Source organism: Perca flavescens, chromosome 16, assembly GCF_004354835.1.
Source record: "Perca flavescens isolate YP-PL-M2 chromosome 16, PFLA_1.0, whole genome shotgun sequence".
In the NCBI taxonomy this organism is placed as follows: domain Eukaryota; kingdom Metazoa; phylum Chordata; class Actinopteri; order Perciformes; family Percidae; genus Perca; species Perca flavescens.
In genome coordinates, this window is record NC_041346.1 from 20,169,327 (window position 1) to 20,196,766 (window position 27,440).

General features: G+C 38.6%; 1 protein-coding gene and 1 long non-coding RNA gene across 3 annotated transcripts in view; both read right to left on the reverse strand.

The window, feature by feature from the left end:
- Nucleotides 1–1,090: 1,090 nt before the first annotated feature.
- On the reverse strand, nucleotides 1,091–5,253 carry LOC114570486 (uncharacterized). The gene is made up of 4 exons (XR_003694529.1): nucleotides 5,181–5,253; nucleotides 2,695–2,831; nucleotides 1,922–2,067; nucleotides 1,091–1,251 (listed from the first exon to the last, which is right to left on the reverse strand). It is a non-coding gene; the product is annotated as an uncharacterized LOC114570486 (long non-coding RNA).
- A 19,648-nt stretch (nucleotides 5,254–24,901) lies between these two features.
- Nucleotides 24,902–27,440, reverse strand: part of eng (endoglin) — a 47,096-nt gene continuing 44,557 nt past the window's right edge. For both annotated transcript variants that reach the window (XM_028601320.1, XM_028601321.1), the window contains exons 12-14: nucleotides 25,881–25,991; nucleotides 25,730–25,777; nucleotides 24,902–25,637 (exon numbers count right to left, since the gene is read on the reverse strand). In XM_028601320.1, the coding sequence (XP_028457121.1) occupies nucleotides 25,516–25,637; nucleotides 25,730–25,777; nucleotides 25,881–25,991 (281 nt within the window). In that variant the 3' untranslated portion in view covers nucleotides 24,902–25,515. The remainder of the gene's footprint in view (nucleotides 25,638–25,729; nucleotides 25,778–25,880; nucleotides 25,992–27,440) is intronic.

A 27,440-nucleotide genomic window follows, 5' to 3' on the forward strand; every position in this document is an offset into this window, starting at 1 on the left:
ATGGAACTTTAATTACACCTCTCCTCCACCAGTCATTCCTAATCTGTATAAGGTTGTAGCTCCTTTCCTCGCCTTCTGTTTCTACACCTTGATGTCTTTTTGCCTCTGTCACTCTGCCCTGCTTCCTTTCACTTCTTTGCAGCCCACCTTCCACTACCTCTCTCTTTCTTGATCCCTCTAGCAATATTCCACATCTTTGTAACTCTTACTTTGCATCTTTCAGCTCTCCCTTTCCCTCAGCTTTGCCATCCCTTCTCTTTCTCTTTGAGATGTGGCTGTCACAAGATGAAAAGCTAATTTTTGTGTCTCTTTGCTCTCACTCAGTACATCACCCTGTCTATGTGACTGCCTTTCTCCCTTCTGCACTCTCTGCCCTTCTAAATAAAGCAGAGAGAGACACAGCCAGGAACTGTTCAAACAAAATGCAAATGGTCTTCTAATGGATCCACGCTTTCCATAGCTTTGCCTGGTAGCTGGCAAACTACAGTCCACAAAAGAGTTTACACTATGCAATGAGACAAAAGCCCAGCCTGAAGACATACAATTATAGCCACCTTACTAAGTACACCTGCTTTATTCAGAGTGAATAGGTGCTGTCACTGTTGAGCTAAACATTAGATCTTACACGCTATGTGGTCGAAGCATAGGTGACAAAAGAAAGAAGCAACATAAAGTTTCTTACTAAGGTGTCAGACTACCATGAGCCACATCAAGGCCCCTTTGACACAGTCTCTGAAACTCTGGACCTCTGAAATGCACACCGGTTTAAAATCTGCCCATTGGCAAAGGCCATAACATATGATTACAATCATTAACATACTCATAAAACCATTCAGTGACCCCTCTTGCCATATGAAAATCAATTCAGTTCAATTTAACACAACTTTTTCTATCCCTATTAGAGCTATTATATGCAGAATAGTTGCAGTAGTGAGCATGGTATGGCTGTATGACACAATCCTGTGTCTTTTGATGTAAAAGAACACTGCGCAACAAGCACATTTTTACTTGCCCTAACTTTTGAAGGAGAGGTAATATATGAAGAGACAGCAAATTTGCAGGAAGTTTGTAGTTTGACAGATCTCCACTTTAAAGTCCTTTAGGTATTTACACACAACACCAAACCCATGATAAAGCCTTGGGTGCTCCATGCTTTTTCTGTTTATCCTTCTTCTACCTAATCTCTCATACTGTAGGCATTCCAGCAGTTGCTTTGCTGGGGTATCCACTCACTTGATAGTGGCAGGAATTCTGAAAAAAAAGAAAAGAAATCCACATTAGGTGCCTAAACAACCTCTTCTGGCTCTTCGCATTGAAGAGCAACAGTAGCTTCACTCCAAAGTCCCTCCAGACCACTGGTGTCCTCGCCCTATGTTGTAGAGTGCTTGTTGTAGAGTGCTTTTGGTTGTTCCACTTCCACACACACACACACACACACACACACACACACACACACACACACACACACACACACACACACAAATGACTAGAGGTCACCAGGTAATATAATCCCTGGCGAATAGGGCTTTAGACTGGCAAAAAAAAATTGAGAGAAAAGAAGTTTCTTTTTGAGTGCATGCAGGATACCGTATAAGGTGTATAAGTATACACTGTACTTTATAAGTAGCTTGATGGGCCTGAGAGTAAATACAAACTATACCAATTTGTCTGCTCAGCTATATTTCACTACATTTTTTAAGATGAGAATGCAAATCTACAGTCAATGGAAAAACCATTCAAGGAGACCAATCACACTTGAGAATGCAAACAGGCAGGACATTTTCTGAAGTGCTGCACTGTGAACATCACAAATGGAGACGTCAGGAATGAAGCAGTGGGTATTGTATTTCTTGATTAACTTGTCGTAAAATACATAAGCATGCAGGCCCAGGTTGCGCTGTAAACAGAAGAAACCTCTTACCTCTAAGGTGGGCACTCAGTCCTTCGAAAGCCATTCCTCAGCATTATCGATTCATTCCCTGCTTGGTGAACTGAATTACATTCGATCCAATTTGGTTTCCCACCTTTTCTCCTCTGCAGGACAGGAGACTTATTTGCATGAAGTCACTATTGAAATATAGTGGGTAGAGACAGCAGGATGGGATGAGAAGAGGTTAGAAAGGGCCACAAAGCCAGAAACTGAATCATGGATCTATGCTGCCAATCTGCTTTTTTTTTAAAAATATATATATCCTCATCAAATAGAAAGAAAACCGCATTTGGGTTTCAAATTTGCTGAGGTATGAACTGTGGACACATAATACACAACAGCATAATAGTAGCTACTGTTTTAGCCATTGCAGCTGCCTGCCCTGCTGTTAGAACAGCAACAGAAGCTGGTTTCAAACATTAACAGTTGTCCTTGGTAGTTATCTACTGTAGGATAGAGGGTTGTCTTGGTAACCTTTAATTTAGAGACATGCCAGGGTGGAGAAGAAGCTCTGTGGCATACAGTTTCTCAGTCATACAGGTCACACATGTAACAGACAGCAGTCTGAATATGCTGAATATGTTTGCACATTCAGTCTTGTTTCTTCTTTCCTAAATCACACTTCAGCATTGCTGCATGTATGCTTAGGACAGCCAGTATCATAATGATGTGTGGACACTCCTGCCACATTTCCCTCTTTTCAGTAGTACACATCTGGTAAAGCCAGGGGCTGCTGACAGGACAGCAGGCTTATTAATGATTACCTTCAGCAGGTGTCCCACCGTACTGTATCCTCTGACCTTTCCCTCTGAAGAAAACAGTCGATGGACTGCAACAGCGCCCAGTCAGATGCCCTTCCTCCTCCTTATGCCCCGTCAACCATGTTAGGAGGCCAAACAGGCTCAAGGCAAGGAAGAAAGGAAATAAAGAAGTGTTACTTTCAAAGCCTTCTTCATCTTACTATGGGTTTTTAAAGGTGGCTGTTAGTCTTTGAAGTGCATCATTTCATTTACTTTCTGCAAAAAGCGGGTTATTGACGTTATAATTCAGTGTGTGAATGTGCACTTTTTGTTTCTCTCTAAATCCCTATTGTCTCCTTTCCTTTTTCTTCACCCTCCCTGCAGAGGTGCCTTTTCAAAACACTGCTTTCTGTGCTTTATGACATACAATTATGCACAAATATGGGTCAACATATCCCTAGGATGAAAACTCAGAATTGATTACATATCTTGACAAGCACTCCAGCTATGCCATTATCAAATATTGCCTAGAATCCCTAAGCAGTGCTTAAGGGAGAGTGAATAAATTCACCCTTCATCTTTTAAGACAGTCAAATGGGTTAGCTATCCCTACATCACCTTAATTTTCTGCTTACAAAAACAAATTAGTGACAGGTCTTAACGATGGCTCATCTGTTTTGTACCTGTGTGAAAAGTGAGGTGTTATCTAACACCCCAGCTCCCCATTGAAGAGCAAAGCATTACCCCAAGAGTATCTTTTTTTTTATTTCTTGTGCTGTGTGTTCAGAGGAGATATCATGGGTGCCACTAGCCGTACTGCTTCTGTCTTTGCTCCTGTTTAAAGCTTCTGACAGGCTATATAGCCTGGATTTTCCTTCAGGGAAACCAGCAGGACATTCCTCAGATAGAGACCCATGAAAGGGTTCCAGTTGTTAGGGATCTGAGGGAGAGCAGCCACTCCTATTAGTGTTTCCATTTCAGTCAGAGTCCATCTGAGCTGAGGGTAATTAAGAGGCTTTCCCATTTCTGGCTGAAAAAGGATGATTCTTGCCTTGCTAAATGGGTTAACATGTTGACTTGATCTGATTATGCATTGTCTTATTTTTTACCTTAAATGTTCTATTTTATCCAAAGTAGAAGATGGAAAATAAGGTTGTGTAATCCCTTGTCTTACCTACTGATATCTTGAATTGCTTTAGTTACAGAATAGACCTTTTGGGTTGGCGTTTTCACATGTCACAGCAGGAAAAGCACAGGTGTAATCATCATGAAAAATTAAGGATGGCTGCATGCAATTTAGGTTTTCCAGTTTGTACGACCCTGCTATTGTGCAAGTTTGTTAAGTGGCACAGCACACTCAAATGGAAGCGTTTTTAATGCTATTAGCTACACATGTGCTTTTCCTGCTATTAGAGTCTAAATGTCTGCTATGAAAAAGATCTGTGTCTAGAGTTCTCATATTCTTACTTGTAATGTTTTGAAAGTTGCAGTTGCAGTACATTTTTTAAATTAAAAAATATGCTAATAAGAGAGATAAATAGATTTGGGTGCAAATTAGCATTATGTGTCAGGTTTAATACAGGGCAGACAATTACTATTTTCATATGTCAGGCCATGCTAACTTACTATATTATAATATATATATAATATATGAAAAGGCCAGACCGTTTTCTCATATGGATAAATGGTTGCAACCACTACAAAATTATGTGATGTGTCAATGTGTCAAGTGTTGACAATTAGACACTTACTGGTGTTTTTGCTTGATAATACTACAATCAACATCTGGCACAAAGTTTTCGTTCCTTTGTTGTAGTGTCATTGCATGGCATTACAATATACTGTAATGCACTCTTATTATTTTATCCAGCCCATGTGTGTGCATCACTGTCCTGAGGGAGTTCACACTGAGCCTGTCATCCAATTAGAACTAAATCTGATTTTGCTAAAAGGCTCCATCATTTAGGAGGTCTTTTAGGGAGCAAGCACTGAGATGCATTACAACTGGGGGACTGTTTGCATTCATTTTCACAGCAGTTAGCACATGCTGCTTCAGCTCTTAAGCAAATCCTTTCCTGCCTCATGTTTGCTAGGGGCAGCTGGCAGATACAGACAGATAGGTCTACAGTCAGAACATCATGAGCTTTAGGCTGCTATAATCGATATTTTTATAATGACAATGTATCTAATGACAATGTAAGAACAATATGACAATGTAAAAGCTCCCCTCGGCATTACAGAGTATTATAGCAAGCTTCGGCTCATTGTTTAGCTGCCTGGCAAGCAACTTTACAGTTTCATTCTCACCGGTCTTGTAGCGCTGTTTTCGACCTCAGCAGGCAGCTGTTTTCAGAGAAAAAGCTATAAAAGCCTAATATACATTACCTGCTGAGCACCAAACTGCAGACAGACACAGTTAGTGAGCTGGTGGACATAGTGGAACCTTTAACAGATAAAGAGACAGATAGGGAGACCAGAAACTGAGCTAAAAGAGTGAATGTTGGACTTACCTTTATCAGGTGGCCAGAAGCAAGACTCCAAATTAATGATAATGTTGTAACTGCTGGATGTAGATAAGTAACAGTTTGCTATTTCAGGGTTGTGTTCACAACTTGTTTCCGCTGCCCCCCGAAACTCAGTCTTTGGAGGTTTAAGCATACCTTGAAGCTGTGTCTCTTTTTTTCTATTATCAATGCTGCAGGTGTGGCTTCAGATGGAGAAGAAGCAGGATGTGACAACAGGAGGACAAATGTCATTCTGCAGTCTCAGAAAATACTCTAAATATTTAATAGCTCTGCTCGTCTTTCTTATGAATTTTAACCTTTTCAGAATGAATTACCTAAAAAAAAAAATCTTTATAAGAGGCAAGATTTTCAGGTGGAAAATTTTTTTGCTTTGGCTAACATGCAGTGCTTTAATTAATCACAAAGCCTTAAAAACCAATTCCAATGGTAAGGCATCTGTCAGGGTAAAGGGTAGTGGTACAGTAGGAGTAACTTTAACATCCAACGTAAATGTTGGTCAGAGATGGATTTGAACGCACCTGTAGGTGGGATGGCAGCTGTTCCAACAGCTGAGTTTTAGCATCTGTCAGGGAAAATGTTTTTTTACAAGCTTAAGGTTTTCTGAGGATATATCTAATTAGCCAGACACCTGTGAGCTGGATAGACTTCTGAAAGCAGAAAGTTCCATCAAATCAACCAACTTCAATTATCAGGACAGTGCTTTGGCGTGGGGTTGATTTCAAAAACATTTTTATAAACAGAAAACAGAACAGTTGGCCATACTACGGACTAACGAGGGACCTTTTTAGAGTGAGGCTATCTCACTGACCGGACATGACATGCCTCCCAGGCAAACTGTCTGGCACACACTTTGCTGAGGAGAAGGCTAATTAGCCAAATGCCATACACCTGTCTGGAATGGGTAGTCTTTAAAAGTTGTGAGAAGGACATTGACAATTAAATCCCTCAGACAATACATACCCAAAAAGTATAACTTGTAGCTCTAGATTCTAGAACAAGAGTGGCTCAATATAATTATATAGAATTTAAATTAAGTGATAATCTTTAAGGTAAAAAAGGAGAACATGTAAGACTTGACTGTCCTTTACCCACTAATTAAGCAATATGGCTCCAGAACAAAACCTGTGTTCAAGTTTTATATTTTGAGAGAGAGAGAAGGCTTGTATGAAAATTTAGATGTAGCTATAATTTGTGTGTGAAGCGTGAAAACTGTGAGCAGTTTAATTTTTTTTCCATGTCTTAAATACCATAACTGCTCTCTATGATAATCTCACACTATAGCCTTCCATAGCCTTTAACTGGAGCAAAAGTAAAATGGAAAACAATGGAATAAGTTAAATTTCTCAACAACTAAAACAATCATAAAACATTTGCATAGAAGCTTACAAGAAGCTGAACATTTTAAAATTAATTTCAAAGTTTCAGAGGTTGCCATCTGTCAAAAGTTTTATTATTTCTAGTATTTAACTCTTGCTTAATGCTTCTACGGGCTAAAACAATGCCCTGTTAAAGCACAGATGCATCAGTTTGATTGAGCGAAGCCCTGGGAGCCTGACATGAAGTCATCCTGCCAGCACCCCATTACAGTCTATTGGATGAGAGAAAGCATATCAATTTCCCTCTCTGTCGGGACTATTGTAACAACCTTTGAACACATTGTAGTGCTGTCTTTTAATCTACGATACGTTTTCCTGCTCCGACATTTTTTGACCAGAACCGTGCGAAATGAATCTGCTTTCAATGCAAATACCTGGAAATGCCCAATTTCATCAAGCAAGTTTTTTTTCCCCATTGATTCAGGAATCACAAGATTCCTGAATTGTTCCATTCCTACGTTAACTTTTAAGCCTTAAACAGGTTTCTAGTGCTGTATACTTAAATTGTGCTCTGAGCACGTTTGGCGTCTTTGTCAGTGAATTCTGACACTCATTGCCCATTACATTAAAAGTAGCTTACTTATTTCTAGGTTTTTGTATTTGTGATAATTGTACATTTGATGTACTATTACTTAAAAAAAAATTAATAGGATGCAATAAAATAATTTATAAAAACACAATAAAAGTAAAATAATTTGTATTACTGCAACCTCTGACTATGTTTTCCATAACTTTGCGTTTTGATCTCTTGTTTTGAACCCCAAACATAGACATATTTTCATACATTTCTATCCAGCTGACATATTAAAGATTTGAAACTGTTGCCGCTAGGTCTTAACAATCTGGCAGACATACCCTGACTTCCTCTGACCTTCACGAAGATGACTGACACTTTTATATGCTACAAACAATTATCCAAATTGACTTGGATTTGCAAAAAGGCCAAAAATGTCAATATGTATCAACTATATTGAGAAGGCAAATTTATACAAACATTTTTAGTCACAGTGGGGAAAACAAAATCAATGTGATTCTTTTAATGATGAAAATGAAAAGATATCTTTTTGTATCAGGAGCTGGGCGAAGGATAAGGTAGAAACCAGCAAAAAAGTCAGTTTCAACAATATCTTATAGGATGATCTCTCAGTAGCACAGTATCAACTATTACTATCGAAAGCCCTCTGTAAACAGGAAATTTAAAACGTGATTTATTGTGGTATTTCCAATATTGCATGCTTTACGAACAAATGTACTTCAAAAATCCTGGGCATTATGTATGCATAGGTAAAAAGGTATGAGAAAAAAAATTGCACTTTAATATCTCAGGAGGAAACCTGAGATATCTATATAAAGATAGTGACAATTGCAATATGTTAGAGGACTACAACCAAGGCCTGTGATAGAAATCCTAACTCGATACCAGTGGAGCGAATTGTTGCAGTGTTTGCTGTTTCAGGCTCAAGCTTTTTGAAGGAAAAATAGGCTTGAGCAAATTATCTCAAAGTAAAGTGTACAAAACCTCCATTTGCTATCCAAGTCTCAAAGATTGTTTTGTGGTGCTATTTTGGTGGATTCGGTAACGCCTGTAGTGTCTGGTCACATCAATATTTCACACTTTCATCTGGAACAGAGTATTGACAGAGGGGGCAGCAGTATGCCTTGCAGCATTTACTCTGCCTAGAGATTCATTAGGAGCAGATGACAAACTCTTTCATACAGCAAACACCCCAGAACAAACCATTATTGTTAAACTGGGAAAGTGCTGAGTTTTATTTAAAAGGGTATGTCAGTGGTAGATTGTTTTCTTTCTTATATTATTCAGCTACTGTCTGATTAGCCATTAGATATGTATCCACTTAGCTTCTGTCTTCTGTGTTTGACAGTATTGACTATCTGTGTACGTATCATTCCCTGTGTGTGCATCACATTTACATATTTGCTGGGACCCACCAGCATCCAAGTCGACTAATATATACGGTACAGGAGGCGCTTATAGAATGCAAATACCACATGTATAAGCCAACCTTCATTATAAGTCTTATTATAATGTAGAAAGATAAACAATATTTTACATGTATCATCACATTTAAATAAAAGTTAATAAAAAACAACAAAAAACAATAGACAAAAAAATAAAATATTTGTATTCATTGAGTTGTTTCCTTATAAATAGACACAGTGGCATGAAAAACGTAAGCCCATCTCAAAGACAACTTGGGATTCAGCTGTTTGTTGATTTCCAAAGCTTTTAGCTGAATAACTGCTCTTGTGGCACACTTCATTCTATTTTTCAGTCACATATAGTCTGCTATCAAGTTCTTGAAGGAAGCTGTATTTGAGGCTACAGAGAGATTTTCTCTGACTGGATTTTTAAGACTGTCAATAAGGATTTGCCATCTTCTAACATGACGTAGTGTGACAGCATATTTCTTGGCCAGACTGTTTTTGAGAAGAGGCTGGGAGAGACTTGGGAATTTTAGACAAAGAGTTTGGAACCTACATTTCTCATGATTTCTTGCTTTTCTGCCATCTAGCAACTGGGATTTTGACACGCCAGAAAATGTGTGCAATTCTGCAATTTGACATTACTGTTTGGTGCGGTCAAGAGAGTTGAACGCAAAAAAAAAAAAAAAAAAAAAAAAAAAAGGATTAGGAGTGAGATAGATCTTTTGGTTTGGGCTATCTTGGAGAAGCTTGTGCCTAAAGATCTGTACATCTTCCAGAACCCTAGGAAGAGGCCTGACTTATGCCCTCATATTTATTACCTCTTGATGAGCAGGCCTGTGGTGCCATTAATCAAACAAGGCATGGCAGGCACATCCTCTTAAGCCTTGGTCAGGCTCAACTCCATCTTCTGTCCCTCAGGCACGACTTTGAAATTACTCTGCAAAAATGCTAAGTAATTTCTGTGTTAAATTACTTCACAAGTTAGTCCATTAATATGACCAAGGCTAAGCATGGTAATCAATGCCTTGGCATCTCAAAAAGCAATATTTCTTCCTACATAACTTGCTACTGTTGAAAGCTACTTAAAGGCAGAATTTAAAGTGACAGAATTCCATTCAGTACAACAGACAAAAACCTATTCATTCAGAAAGCAGCCCTCTACAAGAATACTGCTGTGCAGCTACAGAGTTACGGAAGATGAATGCATTTTTTTTCTAAAGACGAGGGAGAACATAAAAGTATAATGGAAATTCTGTAAATGTCTTACCATTGCCTTGCCTGAACCCAACAAGAAAGGTCAAGCTGTCCAAGATGCACATTCCTCTGGTGAAGCATGGCACACATTTTTTACATACACCTACTGTACAAGCATTCATTGATCTTGGCATTCATGTCCAAAAGCTCCTTTTCTTTTTTAGAATTTTCATCTGATGTCATCCACAACATCAGGCACAGTGCTCTGGTGCAAAATGGCCTTTCCACAGTGAGTTACTCTGCTGCCTCAGCTCTGGTCAATACATCTTGCTGACCTCCATATACTGGCATCTCATCCCCATCTCATTAAAGACCCCCATTCTTCTCTTTTAAAATCCAGCTCTGGTGAGTGTATTGAAATTTTACTTGTGCAAAATTTTTTGATCAGAACTGCTAACATGCAAAGACTCTGGACGTGTCAAAAAGTAAAGAGGCATTTTGTTACTCATTTGTTCAAATCCCTTTTTTTAAAGACATCCACAGTTTCCTAATTTAAGATGCAAGGCCTGAGCAAGCAGCTCTGAAAAAGACCAAATGGCAAAGGAGATAATGGAAAAACCTGATGAACGGAACTAGTTTCGGGGAAGCTGTCGCAACAGGTGTTGCCTGTCCAGATGATTTCATAAAACCAGTGTGGTTGCGGCAAACCAAGTGGGACATGTAACACTCTTGATAAGTTGCCAGGACCACTTTTGTTTTTGGTTGCTTTGTTTGAGTTGTGTCTCAACATGCTTGGAATAGTGTTCTACAAAGACAATCTGGCAAGCTGACGAGCACTGAAAGCAGTCCATGAGGAGAGGAGTATACGTTGTCAGGATGAATAGTCATGGAACAGTCACTCAGACATTGACTAGTCCTGACCTACGTGTCATCCCTGACTTCTCTCATTTAGTGTGCAACTCAAGAGGATGCTAAGCTGTTTAAATCCCTCTATTACAGGGTTCTAGGGTTAATATAAATGAACATAGATTAATACATCCCACATGCCCACTCAACACTCATTGATTTTGCAGTTGCAAATGTCTGCATGGACCTTAGACTAGGACATATATGTCACCTTCTCATTTAATGGGAAAAATGATTAAAAAAATACTTATACATATAAGTACATTGTAGATGTATACACATTACATGTGTTTTTCTAGTGACCTAATACAATGTATACAAGTGCAACATATGAACTGCAAACATATCAATCACATGTGAAATAGATAATTATCATTGATTTTATTACTGTCCCTTTATTTCTGCTATCACGAAAATAAACCCAGCACCCACACTATGATCCTTCATATTAGCACGAATAAAGTCAAGCTTGCTCAGGCATAAATGTCAAACTCAGCTTAATCTCAATCTAGCTGGTCACCCATAAACTAGACACCATGTCCCATACTCACCTCAACCATTATGAAGACAAGGCAAGTTGGTCTAGAATCAATCTATTGGTTCTGAGCTAGACCACCTCTTTTCTTTCTTCTTTTTGTTGTTGTTGGCATTTTAGGCTTTTATTTGACAGGACAACTTAGACATGAAAGGGGAGAGAGAGGTTGGAATGACATGCAGCAAAGGACCGCAGGTCGTAATCAAACCTGCAGCCGCTGCGGTGAGAACTGAGCCTCTGTACATGGGGCACAGTCTACCGGGTTAGCTACCCAGGCGCCTCAGACCACCTCTTCTTAAAAGGAATTATTTCCATCAGTGCTCTCTGTATTGTAGACAGATGCAAGCAATCAATGTTTTAATAATCAATATGCAGTTTCTGACAAGTGAATAGCTAGAAATTCACTGTTGTCACATTGTAGAAACAAATATAAGTTCCAAACAATATTCTTGCTAGGGTTGTTTGATGGTTAATATGGTGTTATGTGAGGTTTCTGGGGTGTTGCTACACAACTGCTAAGGTATCAGGGTTAGTTGCTATGGCGATTCTGCATGGTTGCCCGAGAGAAGTTTTACTGAACTGTGAAACTGGACTTTCAACAATAACAAGCAACCCAGCAATATTGTATATAAAGAACAGAAACTAAATACATAATAACATCCAACACAATAGTATCCTTCATAAGCTTGGCTGTGAACATATATGTGACAGAGCAACATCCATAGTTACAGTAGATAGCACTAACGTCAGCAACATGTTAATTATGCTATTCGGAAGTATGCACAGGCAAAACGTGCTCTCTAAAAAACACAGGCAAACAGTTTTTCTTCTGCACACAGGAACTCACAAATTGCTAGTGCCATGCTGCTAGACTTGTAGTCCAACAAGTTTCATGCTGAGTTTGCTACAGCTCTGCCGCCTGCAAGTGCACCAACAGTCTTCTGAGCTGAATAACATAATACATGAAGTAAAGCAAATTTCTGGGAAATGTAGTTTTTACAACTTTACACTGATCCAGATGATTTTAAGTGCCAGGTAAACAGGGAGAGAAATGACTGTAAATACTATCAGCTCAGTGTCTCCACAGATGACTTTTTGTAGAGACTGACTGGTTCATTCTGACATAAAGTACGAAACCCACCTGACACGTTCTCCTGCCTGACAAATCAGGATCATCTGCAGGTTTCACTGTGACCACTGTGTTCTAAATCAACAGATAATTCACACATCTATAAACTGCAAAAATACACACTATTAAATCCCTCACAAGCTGCAGCAGTGTATCTCTTGATATTTGTGGCTATATGTATGGTGTCAAATCAAATGACCCTGATAAATGTGTGTAATTGAACACAAATGCATAATATTCCTCTAATAATAATAATAATAACAATAACAGCTCTGGATGCATCAGCACACAGCTCTTGTTGCAGTCACATTATCCTGCTCAGTGAGGGTTTCTCAAGTTTCATATCCACATAAAGGCTACTCTTTGTCTAAGCTTTGTACATTTTGTCCTCAAAACTGTGTCTCTTACACTGTTCTGACCCATCCTGATCTGATGTGTTTGTACTTCTGTCAGGCAGTTTTAAAGTGATTGCTTTTTCCATTGTTGTGTTTTGATTCTTAGTGGGTCTCAACCTTTGTTTATGTTTGGATCACAGAGTATGACTTTAAAAGCAGTCAGAGAGCACTATGGTGGAGTTGAATAGTTGTGAATGTGTGACATGATGGATGCTCGAGGCCAGCGTTGTGGAAAACGTGATTCCACTTCACACCTAATGGACTGGCAAGCCATCCCCTAGACTGCTAGTTCCTAAATAAAGGCCCAGACATTTTGCCAAGCTGACAAGACTGCTGAGATCACATTAAAGCTTTACTATCTATCTCGGTCAGACAAAGACTCCCAGCGTGTTGCATAACAAAAGCATATAGCCTACACGTGCTGAAATCAGAATGTTTGCAAACATTTAAATTTAGAATATATTTTAGAATGTATATAAATCTTGCTGAAATGTAATAGCTTGTGTGATGCATCTAAGTCTGAATCAGGCAAAGCAACAGAATATTGACAAGTAACAAAACAGAATCTAGTCTTCCTTCTATTTGAGAATGGTAAAATGACAAAGCCTTAAGCTCCAAACACTGCCACATTGCAAATGTTATCTCTATGCAGTAGTGAGTTTTACACAAGCACACATGAACACATGGAGAGAAAGAAATAGACATAGGCAGAAAGACAGTGAGATAAAATGCCATTCTGCTTCTAACCTTTTCCTAAAGTGCTCCATCACTGAGTATTTAAGCATCACAAACACAGAAGAGAGCAGTGGGCAAACAGGGAGGCTGCCCTGGTCTGACCTCACTAGAAATGGGATGACTTTGATATTCCCCAGGCACACGACACAAGGTACTCAGATTAAAAGCCTTTTATTCCCTATGACCTTTCCCTTGCCGTCTTTCCTCAGAGAAATCTTCCCTCCTTCTACTGCCATCTCAGTGACAGGCCATCCCCACCAAAACAAAAGGCCAAGTAGTAGGGTGACACAAAGTCAATATGGGTGACTAGTTTGCGTTTGAACACATCACACAGTAACCTCTGTGTTATTGTAGTTTATATACCAAACATATTGGGGAGAAAATGCAACCTGAGATGGGACATTGGTGAATGCAATGTCCCATCTCAGATTGCATTTTCTCATTTCATTTATGTAGATAAACTGTATTCATTAATGTCAAATATGTACATTTTGTGTTCATGACCTTTTTCTGCCCGCTACCCCTTTAAAACTCTAAATTACCATTTTCTCTCTTTTCTCTTTTCTGTTTCTTGGTTTAGTTTTAAAGGGGAACTATGCAGTTTGTTTAGCTTATATTACCTTAACTGAACTGCTTCGGAGTCATTGGAATGGTTATATGACTTTTTTTCGAGTTGAATGGTGGTCGTCTTGCTCACCCCTAGCGCCTGTGAGCGGAAAAACAACCCTTGCAACTTTCGGCCAGCAGCTCGACGGCCGAAGGCGTCAGGAAGTATCGCGTGATATCAGGTCTAACAATGTAACAAATTGCTTCACGGCACTGCACACATACACCCATTCAGGAACTGGCTAACAAGGTAGCGATGGAGTTTTTCACACTATCGTCATGGCTGAGCCGGCAAAAAAGAAGCAAAAAGCTAGGAAAGCATTGTCGGAGGAACAGAGAAAGAGGAAACGGCAGACTGACCGAGCGAGGAGACAGACGCAAGTAAACATAGGAGCTGCCAAATATCTATTCCGAAGCTGTAGGGAGAACTCTATTGAGAAACCTGCGAGCAAAAAGCAAGAAAACAGCGAAGAAATGGCCAAAACTGCATAGTGCCCCTTTAATCATGAACTTTTCACAATAGGTACTCTATCATCCAATGTTCCATTGGTGACAAGACTCGGTGTGACACATAACTAATTGGGTTCCAGTCTCCATCTTTGTCCCAAACATTGGTCATTATCACCTTCTCCATGTGGACGTGCACTTTCGCCCTCAATATGTCATGTCTGTGGGTGGACATGGAACCGAGGCATTCCTTAATCTTATATGTCGATGCTTTATGGTACTACTACAGCTCTCAGCTATGTCAAAGGTTTGTTAGAGGTGTAGCTGTTGACTGCTGGACTAACAAAATATAACAAAAATATAACAGAATATCATGCCTCAGCTTTTTAGATTGACTGGTTAAATCCTAGGGTTTTAAATAGTTTAAAAGGACAGTAGATACTGATCAGAAACCCTGTTAGACATAAGAAACATCTAGTCATGTTTAATGGAGGAACTGAAGTCAAACACACTTAAGGCATCAGATAAAGACTCATTACCCTGCACAATAACTCTGCCTTCATGAGTAAACAAACGTGTGGTTTAATGTATCATTTGCTCTGTTTTTACTTGCATTATCTATGAATAAATCCCATTTAGTTGGCTTGAAATGAGCAACAACTCACAGATTTGGAGCTGTGCTGATGACATCTTACAGCCTACTTTGACCCCAGCTCAGAACAAACCCAGAACATATGTGTAGAGATTTCACTGCCTGGAAACTTTCCAGTAATGGGTATATTTTGTTTTTATAATGTAATCTCCATTACACTGGTATTAACAATTATTATGAACAACAATATATTCCCTTGCTGGTGAAGTGTAGGAAATAAATGCTAAATATCTGCAAAAACAAATTACAACGTAAACATAAACCATCATACCTTTCTTTCTCTCTCTCTCTCTCTCTCTCTCTCTCTCTCTCTCTCTCTCTCTCTCTCTCTCTCTCTCTCTGTTGGTCTCTCTCTGCGTCTCTCTCTCTCTCTCTCTCTCTCTCTCTCTCTCTCTCTGTCTCTCTCTGTCTCTCTCTCTCTCTGTCTCTCTCTAACACACACACACACGCACGCACGCACACACTCACACACATATATAGATAGATAAAACATGGAATATGTGTATAATGAATCATAATAATTCAATTTGAGTGTGCATTAACATGTATGTTGTTCCCCTAAATTCATTACGGCTGCACTTTTGGCTGGAGGCTTTGTTTGTCATTGTCCAATTGGTTCGTGCCACCCGCTAGTAACTTTATCTCTCAGTCCAGCTTTCCCTCCACCATGGCCAATTCCTCTTTCCCTCCACCCACAAAAAAAACTGTCCTCTTTGCACAAGCCCCCCTCATTCATTCTAATTAAGCCAACTGAAACTAAATAGCAGAAGCTTTGTTTACAAGGGGCTAGCTGTGCTCAGCATTCTGTGCACGGAGGCACTTGTCTTTACAGCCAGTCAGGGGTTTATCTAGAGCTACACTTACTGCTTACACTCATTTACATTTGTGTTTTCCTTTCCACTTATTTCCATATCTCCCACTGTGGGCAGACTGTGCCTTCAAAGAAGAAATTTGTCAATCACATTTAAACTATATCTAAAACAGGATGTAGCACCACAAAAGCATTGGCATACACTCAGTTTTGAGAGATTGAAGGTAATATATATTAAACAGTAATATCAGACGAGGTCAATAAGGATTTTGGTCTTAACAAAAATAAGCAAAATAATATATTTATCAACCCGGAAAGAAAATAATGTAAAGATTTTAAGATTGCCTGACAAGTTCAAAGAAAACATCAAACCCTGAAAATCTTCTTGATGACTTCACAAACAACCAACAGCATGCCACATTGCATTCATTCCTTGCCACCCTGCATTGATGAAGTAAGAAAAGACTTTGCAAAGGGTTACGGAAATATTGAGAATTGAGATGAGTGAGAAGACAATATCGTCTCTAATGTTTTCATCTCAAGAAAAACAAGACACAAGACAAAATGTCTTTACCTAATTAAGTGTTAAAATTGTGCCATGACTGGAATGCCTGGCCTCCAAACATCATTCTTGCAACAGTTTGGTGAAAGGGTCACCATATCAACTGAAGTTATGTGTTGTTGTGTGAAGTATTATCTAATTTCTTGCACCTGTGGCTACTTAGTTCATATGTCCCTTGTGTGGACATAAAGGTACTAGTGTTGTGACTTATTTAAATGCTATTGAGAAGTGTAACAAGTGGATATAATGCATGTTACTGTGCTAAAGTAGTCATATAATAGAAAATAGTGCACTTGGCGAACTTACACATGCCAAGCAGAAACACCGCCTCAACTTCACAATACAGTAAGTCTGGTACTGTGTTCAGCCCACTTTTAGTGAAAGTAGTAAACGTGAAACATTCTCTCTGAAAGACCAACAGTAGCAATTAAAGGAGAGATCAACAGGATGAAAAAACTATAATATGTTGAGGCAGTAAACAAAGAGCCAACCCAGAAGAGAAAACACAACCCAATACCTGTGAAGCATTAAGCTGTGGCCAATTACACACCAGCTGGATCACCAGGAAAGAAGCTCAAGGAGAAAATGTTCACCCTCTGTCTCACTCCAACAGTCGATTTTTAAAGAAAAAACATCACTCTTGCAAAACATTGAAACAAAGGCGGGGTTGGGTGGGGTTTGTTGAACACCAGTGCTTACTTTACTTATCTTAATGGCAGTTAAAAATGCATTGGTTTAGGCCCCCCCTTCTTGTGTCTCACTTTAAAGAATGACTTGGAACATTCAGTTGGAACGCCACTGACAACCTGGTAATTATAGATGAGGAGATGAGCAAGAGTATGCTATTCTTCTCTCAGCTGGTGTGAAAGCAATTCTGGATCCTCAATTGGGTGTGTGAATGAATGGATTGGCATGCGCACTTGACTTCTGGTTAAGACATTAGACATCACAGAGACATAAGCACGCTAAAAATACATAAAAGGAGTTTATGTGATTTTTGGAAAATAAATATTCTTTCACCAATTACAACCACAAAATGATATAGCCTATTAAAAAATCTGTAAATTAGTAGGTGGCAGTGTACTACAAAATGCCAAAAATGTACAGGCCTATCTAGTTTGCATCCATTTTTCCTCTCCCTCTAGTGTGCACCCTGCAAGTGATGCTAGTCCCAAATAAAAAAAATGGAAACCATCCACCTCCTGGTCATGAAGGTAACTTTTCTTCATTTAAAGTATCTGTTATGATGGTCAAGGTGAAAATGTTAACACACTAAATTGTTCTTGCCATGACAAATCTGTATAATTATGGGTTGTTACCACATTACAGCGAACAGTCATATATCCCGCCTGCAAAAAGTGTTTTATACAAGCAGTTATAATACTGACTGGACTGGACATTTCTATTAAATTATACATGTTTAATGGTTATTTGTATGTAGGAGAGCAAGAAGTGGAGCAAAGGGAGCAAACATGAAATAAGATAAAGCTATGTTATATCACCTCTGAGGTGTTTGGGCCACAGCTACAGAGGTGTCTGCATTTTGAAGGAATGGGATTTGCTTCGAGGATATAGAACTGCCTATAAGTTAGAGGATTACCCTGGTCCAGGCTGTGGATGCTCAGTGAGGTGTGGGCAAGTATATGGTTGCTTGTGAGAGAGTGAATGTCTGCGTGTGGGTGAGAGATGGGGTAGGGGCGCTAAGCCTGTAAACAGTGTCGGTGTCTGTAAACAACCTTGTGTGCAGCACATCGCCTCAGGGTGTGAAAGTCTGAGGGAGAGGCGGCTTACTCCGACTAGCTTCACTTGTGCTCTCATGTAGCTTCCGGAATTCAACATGCCCTCGAGGCTTTATGGGCTTCATGTCAGGATCAGTCACAGATTTGTTAACCTGATTCTAAGAAAGGTAGTTAAAAAAAGATACATGATAACGTCAATTGTGAACAATGTGTAAGAAAAAAAAAAAATGTTTGGTCTAAATCGGATCGTGTCCACATTTACATATGGTGGCCAAAATGTATTTTAAAATGTTAAATGCAATGTTTTCACTGCATTAGACTGACTGAAATCATTACTGATTTCATTCATTACTGCAAATGTGCACGTGGTACATTGCTTTACAATGAGGCTCATTATCTTCTTCTGTTCGTGGCATACAATCTGAGCATTCAGAGAAATAACAAATATAGCACCATCTAGTGGTGGTCAATGGTAATCCATTCATCAGAGTAATTAAATGTAATGGGACTTTTCCCTGCAGCAACTATTTATACAGCGTTACAGGCAAATCTGACACTATGAAAGCTATGCTGTGATAGTTTATTCTTTTAATTTCATTATAGGCGCAGGTCAACTCTACACAATTGACAGTGTGTTGAGTACTTACGCAGTACTCAGGGACATGCAATTAAACAATTGACCTTTACTGTCTATAACCATATTAGAGTCATTTTTAAACTCAGAAAATGTTAAGAAACACATTTTCTCCTATTTGGATACTCTTACATTTTCTTCTTACACTTCATTCAAATTCTTATTTGCACTATATTTTTTCTGTCTTGATGTCTGTAAATCACTTTTTGAAATATACTATATAAATAAAGGAAAGTATTGCACATGAGGCTGAAAGATAGAGATTAATTTTAATAAAATATTAATTTTGATATGAGTTTTCAAGTGGGAATGAACCCCCAATCAATATAAATCCAGACAGAAAAATAAATTAAAGAATTATATCTGTATTTCTGTAGTTATTTTTCCTGAACAGCTCATAGTTCCGAGACATCAGGCATTCTTTTCCTTCTTTCTATACCTGAGGTTTGTTTTATTGAAGGTTAGGGAACAATGCAATGCCTTTGCTGCTATTCACCTGCCTACAATCTATTCACACCAGCTCAGCTCATCTCTCTTTGTCTGATCCCCTTTTCCCAGTCTCTTTCTCTTTCAGTGTACTTTTCTATATTGGCCATTTTATATGTTACAGCATGGAACTTAAATCTGTAAACATATATCTGTCGCCCTTTACAGAAGCAAGAAATCATTCAAATGATGTTGAAACTAAAAAAAGTAGGGAGAACATCCAGTGGCAATGTTGCAGATTTGGCTAATGTTTTTGAGAAAAGGTAAAATAACTTTTACTTGCAGTGTGTTTCAAAAGTGTTCAGAAGACATATACGCTATATCTGTATCCACGTTTTATACTACATAATATATATAGTTTTGAGTCAGTAATGGACATTAAGTGCACTCAAAGATTCATAATAAATGTGCTTGATTTCTGAGTGTGCTATTGCCACACATTGGAATGCACATATAGGAAATGAAAGAGCTATTCTCATTTGAAAAAAAGGATGAAAAGAAAGCTCCAGAAACAATAAGGTTTTAAATCTTTGGAGAAACATTTTGCTTTCCTTTGTTGAGTTTACCAATTTTACATTGCAACTTGTTTAGTGATTTCATTAGCAGGTAAGGCTATGAGCTGACCAACACAATTACGATCTATAGTACTGCCCATTATTCTTGGCAACAATAACGCATTTCCATTTTTTCGGAAAATATATCTTTTACATTCAATTTGCACAGGCAGGTTCATGAAATAAATATCCTTAGAGCTCACAGCTCCATACAATACTGACGTCTGTTTCCTTATTCACATATAAAAACACAGACTGTATGATGCCATCAAGATAAAAGAAAAATCATTTTCTATACTTATTCTCACCTTAATTTTTTTTTTTATAGAACGGAGCTGTGAAAACTGGTTTTGCTCTAAGGTCATTGTTGCATGCTTTATGCACAGATAACAAACACATTTCAGCATGCACAATTTTGCAGAAAAGAACAGATTTGTCCTGAGACGTAAACAACCTGAATTGGCAAGCAAGCACACACACACACACACACACACACAGACAAACACGTCACATAATGTTTCCTGTGCAAGGCCAAATGGTTCCATAGTCATATTTGGAGATGACGGAAGCCCATAAACATGTATTGTGTGCCTTGGCCCCAGACCTCAAAACGACATTGAATTTGTATATAAGAAGGAAGCCTTCTATAGCCATAGATGAAAGAAAACACCATTATTTTCATCTTTTCACCAAACAATAAAGGTTATATATCACTCATAACACCATTATAGTATGTTTTTTGGATTCTTTAAGCCTGTTAGAATAATGTAATAATATAATTAGACATCAAAATATGATTTCTGCATTATGTGATTTGAACAAACATAAGTTTACAAGAAAGAGTAGCCACATTCCAATTCCACTATTAGTAATCCAATAATATGTACACAATAATACTTACAGGTACACAAGTACTTTTACATTTATCGTATAGTTGTACCGCTATACTTGTGTATGAAAATAGAATTTTTTGAATTATAATTATATATTATTTACATTATGGTCTTGCTACTTTTACTTATGAAAAGGATCTAAATACTTCTTCCACCACTGATGAAACCAGACTACAGGTTGATGTGACAAAGGCTACAATCTAGGATATCCTATTGAGGGGACGTCACAATTCATATGTAGGTTTAAGCACATACACACATTTTAATAATTATTTTGGAGTCCTTGTTTTCAAGATCTTAAAATCTCATCTTTTGAGTCAGATACTCTTGTGGTCTAGGCTTTAATCATGTCTCCTGTAGTGTGGGCTACACACTGTTTCATACAATCTGGATTGTATGTGTTAAAACTGTGAGATCCCGTGTTATTAGTCATTATACCAAACCAGACGTGTCCACTACTTGGGTTGAAAGTAACTTCTCTTTGTTGCCAGTGCTAATATGGAAGTGTCATCAAATCAATAACAGAGAAGTCAACAAAAGCAGCTCACACCTACTGTAGATGTGACAAGCCATCAAGTGAAAATGTCACTGCAATTGCAGCAAGACAAGACCAGTCGAATAACTGATGATTTTCACTACCCACGTACAGCATGTTCAACATGTTAAACCCCAAGGCAAATGCAGCTTCAACACAGAACATCCTTCCTATGTTCTTTTATTTATACATTTTAGAGTGTGTACATTCCTGGCTCTTTATTCTGTGCGAGTGCTCTGCCAAGTGTGCAGTATTATTCATCTATGATATTACCTGTCCTGGGAGGTCCTGGGAATTTGTATTTTTCAACATAATGCTCTAGGTTAGCCCACTACAATGCCATGAGGCTGTAAGAAAGACACAACAAGACAACACAGGAATGTTTGTCATATTCACTTTAATATAATTTTAGACAAAACCTATATTTCTTTAGACAACACAGAATTACATGACATCAGTTGAGTACTGCCTCAAGAAATGGACCCATTTTAAATGGCATAAAAGTAACGCTGCATTTTATAATTGCAGACATTCTGACATGTTGTTAAGGCTTCAGATGCTTTGCTAAGAATTCAGAAATTGGACATTGGTAAGGGACTGTAGGAAGTAGTTTCTGTTGTACACCAACAAACAGATGCACACACACATACAGTACATATGCTGTGTTTGTGAACACACAGACACATATTTCGTTAACTGTGTAGAGGGTCTGTGGAGGAGGAAGCGGTCGTCAGAGGTAACAAAGGGATCTGCAGGGTTAACAAGTGATTTTACTGTCAGTGCTCGGATAGAATCTGTCAGTCACTGAAGCTGGTTTAACACAGGTACAGAATACCTGACATTTAAAATAGAAAATCCTATAATTTAAAACACACATTTTAACTGTTCACGAGTGTTGAATATTTTGCTGGGATGCATCTCTGCGGTGAGACATTGTCTTTCAGAATGTATTTCTCCAACACACCCATTGCAGATAGGACAATGAGCGCAATACAATGTCAGGATGTCAGTATCAGCAGACATATGCCATGTTTTTCGAAAGCAGGGGAATCTTAGGGTTAGAGCAAAAGTCAAACAGGGGTAAAACCAACGAACCAAATGTACTGTCTTTGACACGTGATGTGACACGCACTGTCTGACTGCAATGCAATCGAAACTCACATCTATAAGAGAATAAAAAAACAAAGATTACAATACAAAACAAATCTTATGCATTTGATAGGTGCCTTGATTCAGACTTGTCTCAGTTAGGAAAATGGTTTAAAGTAAGAATAATCATACACAAAAAAACATGGTAAAAAAAAACTACATATAGACATTACATACGAGTTTACCTCATCATATTGCACAAATACTCAAGTGGCAATTTGAACTGGCCTTCTTGTTCTCCATCTCTACACAAAGAAAATCGGGCATGCACAGAGAAACGTACATGCACGCACACACAGAGTTAGAGAGGGGGGGTAATGAGCTACATAGCTCACATACAATGAGGAGACATTTTACAAATGCAGTCATTACATTTTAAATTATTTTAACCAAATCAGAAGGCGATTAACTATTAGGAGTGTAAATATATACCGGTATGCATGTAAAAGTAAATCAGTGTGTCAAGGTTTAAACTTCACAATTTTAGTGATTGTGCCAAAGCTATGTACTGTGGATACAAATTGCTTACTTATACCACATTTTTTAAAGAGGTAACAGAGTGGCAATAAAAAATATAAAATACATTTACATTTGTACATTGAAACAAATATTGGGTTCACGGATCAACCGTCACTCTACAGTTGTAGCCGTCATGAGTCCCCATTATGCATCTATGCAGCTTCTGTCTAGCATTAGCGCTGCAGTGGCTGATGCAGCCCATCAAATGTAAAAAGCAGAAGTTAATAATTTGAACGGGAAACTCATCTCTCTGAAATGACAGTTTCCATATCATTAGGCATGTCATGTCACAGTTGAAAATAAAGCTAGAGATGAATACTGAAAGCAGTCTTCAAGGGGTTAAAGGTCCCATGGCATGAAAATTTTACTTTATGAGGTTTTTTAATATTAATATGAGTTCCCCCAGCCTGCCTATGGTCCCCCAGTGGCTAGAAATGGTGATAGGTGTAAACCGAGCCCTGGGTATCCTGCTCTGCCTTTGAGAAAAAGGAAAGCTCATTGTGGGACTGGCTCTAGTGGCTGTAATTCTGCACCAAGGCAGAATTTCTGGAAAAAGACTTCAGATACAGTATTAGGGGACCACTGAGGCCTATATAAAAGCATCCAGAAAGTAGCATGTCATAGGACCTTTAAAGCACAACTGATTGACTGATGTATTGTTGCAAACTGTCTCATACTGTTGTTACTATTGATTATAATTTACTATAAAATCCAAAACGGCTGTATTCAGAGCTGGTGCCTTACAGTATATGGGTATATCAAAATGACCTCTGTACAGTCCAAAACTTAGTTTGCCAGTTTTCACCTGGAAATGGTGTTTCTAGCCCATTTGTTTAAAACAAACATTTCATTATGGAATATTTTAGCCTATTGTTTGTACCTAAAGTTCCCCCCACGAGGAATACAAGTCTCTAGGAGTTTGGTCACAGTGATCCATAACAACCATTATGTGTCTAAAGTGGATTTCCCGTCTGTGCGTTTGTCTTCAATCACAAGATAGAGCACAACATTAGTGGCTGGCTACCTTTGTAGCAGGTTGGACACATAATACTTGCTTAAAGTCTTGATCTTCAAATATAGGTAGAGTAATGGTTTATACACCGTAAACATCTGCAGTCTACAGGGTGATGATTAAACCTGCCTGAAAAAAAAACATATATTTAGGTAAAGGTCTTTTTGTATGTGTTTAGGTATGTTACCACAGACATGACATTTATGAAAAATTGTGGTTACAACAAATAACTGAGAATGGAATGGTCGTTGTGCAAAGGAAAAGTACTGGAATTCCACCTCCAGACAGACTACTTTGGGGAAACTCCACCCTGTGGGCGTAGCTGTATAAGTGGCGCTGAAGTCCATTTATAAGTCTGAGGTCTGAAAACTGATGCAGAGTTTTGGTACTATCTCCTCATTATGGGCACATTACTCAGCTCTGGATACAGCCATGTATCTCTTTATGATGTACTTACTGTACATTACAAGAGGAAATAAAAGTTTTTTACTTTTTTAATGGTTCATAATTTATTGCTATCTTTGGGCCATAAAAATGATTTAGGATTAGTTTAGTTGAGTAATTGGGGAAATCAATAATATTTCTCTGTAATTTCCAACGAACACTGGAAGAAAATAAACTTGACTTTCATATGAAGGCCCTGATACAGCTATTGGATAGCATGAAAATGGCACCATGACTTTGTTCTGTGAGCTACAAATTGCCCAGAGGGTCAACTACAAGATTTACCAAAAGCAACACACAATAAAACAAAAAATGCAGAAAATAAGGTCAATTCATCAGAGAAATCTAGTGTTAAGTTTAAACTTAGCTCTAGACTTCTAAGTAATAGGAGGTAGCTGTTAACTATTGACCTCGAACTCTAATTAAGACAAATACCCCTTGCAGTGAGCATTTAATTGACTGGTTTGAGATCCTACCATGTTCAGTCCCCGAGACGTTGTTGATAACTTTTTGGACTGACCCAGCCAAAAGCACTTCATATTGTTGTAGCTTAGATGTGAATGCAAAACAACTTTTCATCTGTTTTTCAAAGTCTTCTGACTGGTTTGTCTCCTGTCTAACTCTTATTGTGCTGCCATCACACAAGCACAATTCATTGAAAGGAATGTAGTGAATTTCCTGTTAGCTCTTGGGGGATATGGTTTGTTTTTCCTGTTTCTGGGAGCCAATTTTACTTTTTTTCTTTTGCCCTCTTTAACTTCCTGTCTAGGAGCTTGACTTTACAGAGAGGCTACAGAGGTGAGCGTCATAGGCCATTGATTAGACTTCTGTCATCCGTCACCCAGCTCCCCCCTCCCCCGATCCACCATTTCAAACTCCTAGATTACATCCATTTTAGGCCTAGAAAGTCAAAGACGTGGGTTGTGCTTTTTAATGAGAATGTAGAAGGGAAGGGAGAAATGCTTTTTAAGCATTAATAAAGAAAGCAAAAGCACAAAACCCGTATAGGTGACTTTGAAGGGAGACGGTGGCTCTGTTAGTGGCGGAGATTACCATAATCTCATGCCATGCTGCTGGTCGGTGTGCTTTGGGTGCTTCCAATGCTTGCGTTGGCGCTGCTGTTCTCAGAGGGGGAAGGAATAGTAGAAACAGGTTGTCGTTTTACTCCCGAGCAGGGGCATCCTGAAGAAAGATGAGAGAAAAGCCAATAAGAACTTGATGAAAATGAAAGAAAAGTTAAGAACCAATAAATAAAGAAAAGAAAAAATCCTTACCAGGAAGATTTGCTGCAGTTGAGCTAATGTCCAGTGCAGTTGGGTACCCTGAAATAAGGAGAATGAGACAATTTCAAATCCAGACATACCGAAATATCAACTCCAATATATTAAACCATAAAACAATATATATCGTTAGAAATACATTTACCTGTTTTAATTTTGATAAACCACAGGGCTCCAATAAGTAATACTCCAATCAGGAATCCTCCAAACGCAATGCCCAGAACACCGGGTAGGCCAAAATCAAAGCATTGTTGGGCTGAAACATATATGAAACACACATTTTATGAAAAAAAAAAAAAAGAAAAAGTATGCAAGCTGCAGTTAAACAACAGCAATCACAACAACTACAATTCAGAACTGACGGTTACTGTTCATGCCAACACAGTGTGAAAATACAGTTGGGGAGACTTGAATGGTCTCGATAAACTGTCTTGATTATGATATTGTTTTGTCAGTGATTACTTTAATGTGATTATACAAGTTGTCGATGCAACAGAGGTGAGATATTATTGCATTGACTGATTTCAAATCCAGAGATTTATCATATAATATGTTTTACTTGAGAAGAGCAAAAAGTTCAAGGATTTCAGCGACCTTATCAGACAGGCTGATTTCTCCAGAGAACCATAGCTAAACAAGAAGTACCAGTTGCCAGCACCAGATTCTCTTGCAGTGTAACAGACCACCCACACAGTACTTGATCCGGTGTGGCTATATGTTTTTAGGCAACAAAATCTTGGATTCAAGAAATAGGAGTTTGCTGGCATACACCAATAAAAGGTAGACATGCGCGCGCGCACACACACACACACACACACACACACACACACACACACACACACACACACACACACACACACACACACACACACACACACACACACCTAAGTGTTAAGTCTCTACTAGTTGATTTTCATCCTGGCACGAGCTAAAACAAACAGCTGCCTTAATTTAAAGTTCTGAAACAGTGATGCAAAATATATGCAATTTGTCAATCTATTTTCCCCCTCCTAGTTACCATGGCAATACAAGTAAAATCTCATGCGGTAAATATAACCAACGTCATTACCTTTGCAAGTTTAGAACTCTGCCGGAATGAAATAAAAAAGTCAATTTGTGCTCATTGTTGCCGTTTTATTTAATGATGCAAATTTCAATTTACAAACAAGTTTGGCATTGGTGATGTTCTGTGTGCTGGCTTGCCCCGCACAATGTGCTTCACCGCTGTAAAACTTGATTAAAAACATAAGAATCTGAGCAAGCACCAATAACAAATAATTATCCCTCAAATGAGCTCTGAAAGAGTAAGAAAATAAGCAAACACTAAAGCTCTCCCAAGCCCATGACGCACAGTACTGTGGCACGACATCCAGTACTAGCCTGGCAAGGCCATCCCACAGTTTTACTTCACTCATTGTGGTCTGGCAAGGCCATGAATGGATTACCCTGACATAGAAGTCATTTCAAGAGGGCTGTACAATAGATCATTGACAGTCTCTCAGGCGTCACCTTAAACTCAGCAGCTACAGATCTTTGCTTCTCATATTCTTAAAACCTTTAAAAAAAATGGAATGGTACAATTATGACCTAACCTACAGTAACATAGCCAGTGTGTGCATGCTATGTGTTGTATATCAAGGAAAAAAGTGTACCAACACATCCTTCTCCCCTTCTTATGCTACCTGTAGAGATCCTCCCACAAGTT